This window comes from Crocodylus porosus, unplaced genomic scaffold (genome assembly GCF_001723895.1).
Source record: "Crocodylus porosus isolate Cpor-Errol unplaced genomic scaffold, CroPor_comp1, whole genome shotgun sequence".
Classification (NCBI taxonomy): domain Eukaryota; kingdom Metazoa; phylum Chordata; order Crocodylia; family Crocodylidae; genus Crocodylus; species Crocodylus porosus.
The window spans coordinates 71,126,199-71,135,583 of record NW_017728918.1 but is presented as its reverse complement, the minus strand read 5'-3'; the positions used below and the strand labels follow the sequence as shown (position 1 = coordinate 71,135,583).

At 38.6% G+C, this 9,385-nt stretch overlaps 1 protein-coding gene across 1 annotated transcript in view; it reads right to left on the bottom strand.

Annotated features, from left to right (window-relative positions):
- Positions 1-3,046: 3,046 nt before the first annotated feature.
- The window catches only part of CASP8AP2 (caspase 8 associated protein 2), a 29,807-nt gene continuing 23,468 nt past the window's right edge, over positions 3,047-9,385 (bottom strand). The window contains exons 8-9 of the mRNA XM_019537757.1: positions 8,356-8,455; positions 3,047-5,254 (exon numbers count right to left, since the gene is read on the bottom strand). Coding sequence (XP_019393302.1) covers positions 5,198-5,254; positions 8,356-8,455 — 157 coding nt within the window. The 3' untranslated portion in view covers positions 3,047-5,197. The remainder of the gene's footprint in view (positions 5,255-8,355; positions 8,456-9,385) is intronic.

Below are 9,385 nucleotides of genomic sequence, written 5' to 3'. Positions count from 1 at the left end.
CGCTCCTAGTACTTACCAGCTACCAGGAACTGCCCAAATCAACAAAGCTCTCTGAATCTTTGGAGAGCTTTGAACCGATTTGGACCTTTTAATTGGTCCCCTGATTTGATTTGGATTTGGAGATTTGGCCACCAAATTGGGCCGAATCTCCTCTGAATTGACTCACCCCCCAAAGCTTCGCACAGCCCTATTAGTTACACTACCAGTGATACTTATACCAAGATGCTGATCTGCAGTTATTTTAACCAGATAACATACACAAAAGACACTGTATTAAATTTTTCAATTCTACATGCTTAATTCAGTGCCTCCTAACTGAACACATCTTAACTCTAGTGGTCTGGCAGGCTGAATCATATGCTGTACAATGGGCTGGAAGTAAAGATACTGGGATCTTTTAGAAGACAGATTATAGTGTTATCTTGTGTTACATAGAAAAGCATGATGTGTAATAATTTATGATTACGGAGATTACCTTGTCCTCAGCCAAAAACACTACAAAAGCAGCTGTCCATGTTTTTTTTAAGCAAACAAGCAGCATTCTGATTACAGGCAGTCTTTGACTTACAACGTTTCCAGTTGCAACATTTATAAATTGACACCCTGTTTCAACTTTATGACATCAGTTTCAACTTTTCAGCATTTGATCCAATGCGACGCCACGCCACGCCACGCCAGCAAACAAGTTGGCCGAGTCACTCATATCCCTGGAGAACATCTGTCCAAACTTCCTTGGACACTTTCTTTAAGAAAGCAGACAAGACTCCAGAAAAACCTGCAGGCAAGACTCCTGAGAAGACTCTAGCCAAGAACCCTTCAAAAAATCCAATCAAGAGCCTTTCAAAACATCCAGCAAAGTCTCCTCAAAGAAGTCTTTCCAAATCAATATGATTACTGTTTACAATATAAATACAATATTACTCATCTATAATTGATTGAATACAAAATTCTGGGGTATTTTTGGTGAAAATAGGCTATTGGGCCTTGGTTCAGGAACCAATCCCCTATTTAAAACATTGTTTCTTATAAGAAAATTGGTTCTGAGTTACATTCCAACTTAAGATGTAGTTTTCAGGAACTAATTGTATCGTAAGTCTAAGGACTGCCTGTACTCTGAAATCTATAGTCCTTTCACCTGAACATCGTCAGTTAAAAACAACAACAAAGACTATCAAGCAGATTAACTACATCAGTATTGTAGTTTATGAATTTTATTCTCCTGCTGTTGTCATCCATTGGCAAGATTTGATTTGCTTTCTGCTGAGATTTTGTATGGTCTGAAGTCCTCAAGCCTCACTACTTACAGCTCGTGAGACAATTGATTTTGGTGTTGTATGGTAATTAATTTATTCTTCACTGTTTAGACAAGAAACTGTGCCAGCCATCCTCAGATAGGTGAAGATTTCATCTGTTGGATTACCTGCCACCTACTGCCTAATTTAATATTTTTCCTAGGAAAGCTAAGCATTCTCTTAATTAAATCCTAGGTGCACTGATAATTTAAGTAAGCCCTAGCTTTTTTAGACAGGGTACTGACAAGTCTTTCCAGGCGTTTTTCAACTGATTGTTATCCAGAAAAATTTGATGCAAATGTCTACAGGTTGTTTGTTTGGCAGTTAAGGATCACAACTTGTGAAAAGTGCAAGTAGTCCTAACTTTCAAATAGTGAAGCAACAATGATAGACAATTGTGCTATCAGTAGCACAGGCTGCAAAAAGTATCCTTCAAGTTTCTACCCTTTTGCCAATTATGTTCATCAAAGAATACAGGAAGATCACAGATTAAATTATTACTAATCACCAGGTCATCACAACCCTATGCATGACTAACTTCTCCACAGATCTTGAAATTCAAAACTAGTATTTGGCAGATTTCTCAGAAATATTGTCAGCTAGCTTTATTGGAGCCGAAACCTAGAAAACCCAAAGTTTTGCTGTGGGACCGAGGTGGTCTTCCAGAAGAATTTATTTCATAAATCACAAGTCGGATGAGAAATCTCAGTGGGGTTAAACCAGCCATATTCTTTCTGGTTTAACAGCACTCCAAGAGAAAATACTTAATTCTCAGACTTTTAAAGACATACTTGAATTTGTTTGTAGTGGGGCAACATTTGTGATCCAGTCCTTCTGTAAATCACAAAAGTTTAAGAGATTTATTATTTAGAATCATAGAAAAGTGAGACTGGGATGGGCCCAGCAGCATGTAGTCCACCCCCAGCTCAAACCAGGACCATGCCTCTCTAAACATCCCAGCCAGGTATTTAGGAACTTTAACAGATTAAGGATAGAAACTGTATACTCTTTTGAGGTGATTTTCTTATTTTACCATCCTTGGGAAAGGAGCTGTCTAAATCAGGGCTGTGCAACTGGCCAGAGGGTTATACCCTCCCCTCAACCCCCCCCCCCCCCCCAAAAAAAAACATCACAAAACAACAAACCTAATTTGTAGTCTCCAGGCTCCCAATCCAGGAATCACTTTCCCCTGGCTGCTACTGCTGCTGAATGTCTGGACTCCCCTTCCTTCCTCCAGCTTCTACTTTCTGCACTTGTTCCCACCCCTGGAGGAAGAGTGGTCCACAGGGCCAAAGGACAATATGGATGGGCAGCTTGGGAGAACGGGTGACCCTGCATAGCAGGGAGGCATCTGGCTGGAGAGGACCATCAAGCCTACATGAATCTTCTGTGTTGCAATTCAAGCCTATTCTTTCTAGTCCTGTGCTCTGTGGCATGGAGGACAACAGATCACCACCTTCCTTATAACTTTTGTATTTGAAGGCAGTCATCAGTCTTCTCTTTTCTAGACTACATAAACTGCATTTCTTCCATCCTTTCCTTGTACTTTGTGTCTTCCAGGCCACTGATCATTTTTGCTGTGCTCCAATTTGTCCAACTCTAATAAAGCGTGGGGCCTAAAACAGGACATGGTGCTCTGAGGCCAGTTTGAAATAAGCAAAACATAATTCAAGTTGCTTTTGCATCAGTGTGTTCGCTAAGCATTTCCATGCTTACCATTCCTCCTGAAGAAAAGGACAGAACTTCCAGCCTCCTTATTTATAACAGAAGTTGCTTTAATACTGCTGCATAGCAGTTGCATTTGCCAAACCATTGACCAACAGTTATTCAGACAAATTCCTTTCATTTACCTGAGGTTTCACAAATAAGACTGTAGATTTACATACAGTACTTGTTGCATATATGTATCAAAAGTCTTAATGAAGAAATAACTTACAAACAATAGTACAAAACACTCCAAGCCAACATTTGATCAAAAAGAACATAAGTATGTGAACTTTACAAGGTTTTATTTTTTGCATTACTCTTACAGTCAGCAAACTGTTTTATAGAAAATAAACTTGGAGTTTATCATATTTAAAAATTATCTTTGGCTAAACAAACTCACTCTCTCTTTACACACACACACACACACACACGCACAATATTTTACACAAAGGAACCTGTACACGTACTTACAATAGGCATAACATTTTAAAAGTGTTTCACAATTTACAAAAAAGGAATCCAAGTCAGAACTGAAACAGTCATCTTTTTTCCCCTTAAAGCAGAGGAAAAGCTGAGTAGAGAGAAAAAGGGTTTATTAAACAACAAAATCTTGCCTGCTTTGGCAAAAGGAAGGAGGGAACATTGAAATACATTAACTTTTTGTTAGTGCCTTTTGTTCTGTAAGGGTGCATTTTAAAAAGAAAAGTGCCCTGACAAACTTCGAGCAAGCAAACGAAAGTCTGCAATTTGTATATGTCCACAGAGTTGTTAATCTGTTTAATCTCCAACAGGTTAAACAATTGCCACAAATAGTTTTTAGGGCATAACAGGGGCCATCTCCTATTAAAACCTCATTAGGTATTGCTTGCATGCCTCAAAGACAAAAATCTGATAAATCAAAAGCGATACAATTTTAGAAGCGAGTAAGACTGAAGGAGACATCACAACCTATGTTTAAATAATTCCTTATAACTTTGTCACAACTGTCATCTAAAACATAGATTACATGCTTTCTGTCAATACAGCACTCATGACTCCACAGGTAACACCTGAAGGCTTTATTAAAAAAAAGGCCTATCAAGGAATAATTTAAACAGTCCAGCAGACTTTCACCTCCAGTACATTACCTCCTGTCCATATGGATTTGATGGCAGAGGAAAAGAAAGATGTACTGGTAGCTTAATAAGTTTTCACTGATTATTTTTGAGGGGGTGTAGGGGGGAAGATAGAAGCTAAAGTAAACTGTAAATATCATAAACCAATAAAACTGAAATGTTGAGATTTTAAGGATGACAACACATGCAATTAGACATTTTATGCTAAGAAGTAACTTTGAAAAATGGACCCAGTGCTGTCAAAATATTTTAAATGGGTTTGCTTTTTAATTGCTGTTTGGGGAATGGGCTTCCCCCTAGTCAGTAAATATGAAATCACACTTTATAGGTAATTGCGTAACTCCGTTTCTAAACCACTTAAGTCATTAAGTAATACACATTGAATTTGATCCAAAAAGTCTGAGGAAGGGACTATGTTAATGAGCATTTTTCAGAAGTTAATTAGAAAGTATGTCCCTTAATGTGAAATCCAGGTATTTGAGAAACTATATTTAGCAATATTGCTATGATAAAACTGCATTATTTTAAAGGGAAAAGCACAATGTCCTAACAAACATTTGACAGTATTTTGATGCTTCAAACAGATGCAACTTGGCACATTTGTCATTTGCTAGCTGAGGGCAGATTTCTTGAAAAGTAGGCTCCAAGCAGTCCTTCAGGTTTTTAAAAACCATGTTCCATGCTGTCATACAGAAAATTTTACCAGGTGTAACCAGTAACTTTCATTTGACTGCACAAGTTTTCGTGGTTATGTAACAAGTTTCAATGACAGGAATCTCCATCATCTTAAACTGATGCTGCTACATTTGTACATGTGTTTTCTTCTTCAACCACCTTAGTTTGTTTTAGTTCCCCCCACATCTATTGAGAAACTAAAAGAATGGAAACTATTGCTTATTGAGATATAATAAAACATTTCAACAGTATGTAAAAAAGATAGTTTACACAAACAGTTAACAGTTTAATGAACTCTGTATTCTGACTTGGATACCTCCAGTGGTACCACAATCTGTGTGTACTTGTGCAGTTCATCATTGCTGATGACAACTAAACCCTGTACGACAAGAGCAGCTTCCTTATTAATTACTTGTATTTTGACTTTTTGAACAGCTTCATTAACTGCTTGAATCTTTCAGAAACCTAAGGAGGAAGGGAAAAAGATCACATTAGTAATGTTCTGGATTTCAATATGTAACAGCTCAGATTAATCCTACAGTACTAGAACATTAACTGGACTTTCACGGGTTTTGATACTCTCACCTCTTCCCAGCTGCCATTTGCTTTTGCAAGATTTTATAGGCGGTTTCAAAAGGGTTTATGAGATTTAGGAGCAGAATCCCAAAGAAAAGTCAATGGAAATCACACTCCAAGACTCACTAGGGGGGGACCAGAAGGGTTTGGGAAAGACCTTGTTTCCCCTAGCGCCCCCTAGCATAACAAGGAATAATGGCCACAAGTTGTTGGAGACTAGGTTTAGATTAGACATCCATAAGAACTACTTCAGTTAGGGTGGCTAGGATCTGGAACCAACTTCCAAGGGAAGTGGTGCTGGCTCCTACCCTGGGGGTCTTTAAGAGGAGGCTTGACACCTACCTAGCTGGGATCATTTGAGCCCAGTTTTTTCTCCTGCCCAGGCAGGGGGTCGGACTTGAAGATCTACAAGGTCCCTTCCGACCCGACTTCTATGATTCTATGAAAATTTAAACTCATTTCTCCAATAGAAAGTATGATGTGTTTTACTAAACTACTGACAGATGTTCAATTTAAGGTGCAATGGTAAGGCAAAGTCATTTGTTATTTCATGGCTTATTCCATGCTCTATTTATAACCACAGTAATGGTTTTATTGTGCCATTAACTGCATCAGTGTATGGCTGGGTTGATACTTAAGATGTAATTAACCAGTTAATCACATCTTAAATGTGAAGTCTGCCAGGGGCTACACTCACTCTCCACCTCTTAGAACATCTGGCGATTCAGGTTTTAGTTAACCCAGTCATTCCACAGAAATGGAATCCTCTGTAGAGGAGAGTTGTGTCTTCAGGAAGTCCTCACTCTGGTAAATGGGTGGATCCACTGATCATTCATAGGAATAATGCTTTGTTGGATCAGTTTCTAAGTTCTTTTAAGACATTTAAAGCGTTTATATACACACACACACACACACACACACACACACACACACACACACACACGCGCGCGCACGTAATTTTGGAGCAATATTGACAGATAATTTAGAAGTGCAAATAATAGAAGCCAAAAATGCATGTGCATGTGTTGAAGAGGTAAAGGTGGAGAAAAATGATACCACAAAGCCTAATCTCCAAACACAGAATGCCGGTTAAGACCCAGGGCCAAATCCTACTCCACCTATTAGGTTTGCTAGCAAAATCCTCTTCTATCCCAAGTCCTTTAGAATCCATTAATACATCTTTTATGATAACCTTCTATTATCTTAGTAGAGTAGCTAGGAGGAAGAGGACCCCACCCACCTTCTGAGTTACAAGTTTTTCAAGGAGTCAAGCAGGACAGAATGAGGTCACACTTGGGCATTTATGTTCACTTAGGCACCTAATAGGGGCACACTGGAATCTGACTGCCAGTCTTTAAACCCATAGTTCATAATGGGAAGTTATACAGACTTAATTCAGTCTATACTATATTGACACGTTGGAAATCATGTACAGTACTGCACTACTAGATCCCATTTTTCATTTTATTCTGGGCCTGTCCTTCAATATATCTGAACCTTATACATTATTTGTTTTCTGGTTGTATGGGAGCACCCCAGACAAGATCACATCCTACTGACATAGCCTATAAACTTAGTAGAACTTTGTGTCAATAATCATGATAAATTCCTTGATGATGCAGTATTTCCCATTTAAAAAAAAAAGGCTTTGTGTTGTGTTGGGTTTTTTGAGAGACCCTATTATCGAGGGACTATGTGTTTGTGTAATATTATAACACTGTCTGTATGTGAAATTAAAAGAAAAAGACCTGGGTAGCTCAAATACCAGGACCAGGAGGAAATCCTAGAGATGCTAGATATATATGCTATTACATAAAAAGCTGTGATGAAAGACAACTTGCTAAAGTCAAGAGTGATAGCAATCTTGAGAAAAAATAAAGGGACAAAACAGCTACTCTATCTTCTATATGTACCCCCAACATTAAAACCTTTACAAATGCAGGACTAGCTTGTGATCAATTAAGTAAGTGGAGATCATGCCCCACTTACTTAGGAAACAGCCTGTGCAAGCTCCTGCCAAAATTGAGTACAAGCGCCACTACAAAGTGGCTCACTCATAGAAGAAAATCAGAGTTGAGGTCAAGAGAAGGGAAAAGATGGAACCATGGCTTTGACCTGTCCAGACAACAATCAAATCCATAGGATGGGACTGGAGAACTGTGCTGCACCCATTTTTTTTTGTTTTGATACCCCATGTCTCACTTGTGGGACAGGAGGTAGGTTTAGACTACAATTATGTCACTAGGACTTCAATGATAAAAGTGCAGGCACACAAGCCCTTCCTTCAGAGCAAGAGACCTCTGGTAAGCCCTATTAATTTTAATGTGCTGCAATCTGTTTACTTGTTTGTCAATAACTTAATATTGCTTACTCCCCAGGAAGCTTAAGAAGTTGTGTAAGTGTCATGGCACTGACCATTTTTAACTCTAGAAGATGCCTGTGGTGAAGGTAACCTGAATGTGGATTCTGTACAACTGGCTACAATGTTCTAAAGGCAGGCAGACTTGTTATGGAGAGGAATGGGCATTCTGTCTCAGTCCAGCCTGCATCTGAGAGGAAAAAAAATGTATATATATATTCCTAGAAGTGCAGCACTTAAACCATGACCTTTCAAATCAGCTTTACTCCAAGAATTTCAGAGAACAGAAGAAAAAAAACTGTTCATGAAAAATATTTTTCAGTTAAACTTTGAAATCACCTTTTTACTCTCTTTACGATTACGTACATTTTTAACCTGACAAAAAAGATGTAAAACTTTCCTGTTATAGCCTCAAGTTGCCCTGTTTTCTCTTACTGCTGACTCAGCACCAGAAGCAGGGGTTGAGAGATTCCTCTTCCAAACCCCATCAAAATGCATGTGACAAAAATAATTCCTCATTAGCAGGAACTCACACCCCTGACATTTAGTGCTTATGTCAGTACTCCTGGGCAACTAGAAACAGAGACATATATGGTTTCTCATAGAAGAAGAATAAAAATTAGTTACATACCTGATTGGGGCTTTTGTTCAACCTAGCAGCTATGGAAGCAAATGTTTTTCCTGATGGTCCTTTTTTCTGACACTCCAGTAGAATTTCTCGGTCATCATTTCTGCAATTAAAAAATGAGATAAAATGACTTCCAACACCTGCATAAAAAGTCACATTATTTCCAAAGACAGCTCACAACAGTGGCTCTCCCTTTTACTGAGGCAAGGCAGTGATGCTATGGCAGGCATGTACCAAGTAACCAGCTCTCACTCTCTGCCTTTAATGGGATAATAGGATAATACACTGAAGTTAAGCCACCTCAAAACTAAGGGACAGATCCTTATAAAGACTTCCGTCTGAAAGTGGGTGACAGTTGAGATGTAGGTGCCCAAATTAAAAAAAAAAAAATCATAATCTTCAAAACTCTCTTGCCCAGTTGCTGCCTAATCCTGGAGGTGACAAATTCCTAAACACATCAGTTTTTTGCTAGTAAAGTTGCTCAGACACTTAAACGTCATCTTTTCAACATATTCAGAAATACCTGTTTTAACAGTGCTAAGCAGCTCCGCACTCAGCTCACGTTAGTCCCATCAGGAAGCTCACTTCTTCACTAATCTTGCCTTTAAGCCTTAATCTGGTAGGTATCCTTTGAGCAGGTCTCAGATTGAACTGAACAGCCTACTCCTCAGTTCCCAACCCCACCCTGCCTTTATCCAAGTATAGGAGACCTAGGTACTATTTCCTGCTATATCTTAGAAGGATCAAACACATTATCTTCTGCTGCCCATGAGAATATCCTTAATGTCATACTACAAGTTTTGGGTTGAAGCAGTTCAATCTTCCACTGAAGTATTTCCACTTAGTACAAAATAATTAAAAATTCACCAGAATGGAAACACGTATACAGAGAATTTGCGTGAATGATTATGAACATGTGCATAACAGCAAGCATAATTCCATACTGTAGCAATTACAGCAATCACCTGGGGAAGCTGAGACCTATGTACTAGTTACTACTCCCAATAACCATTTTACTGTTTTAAAAAGGTAA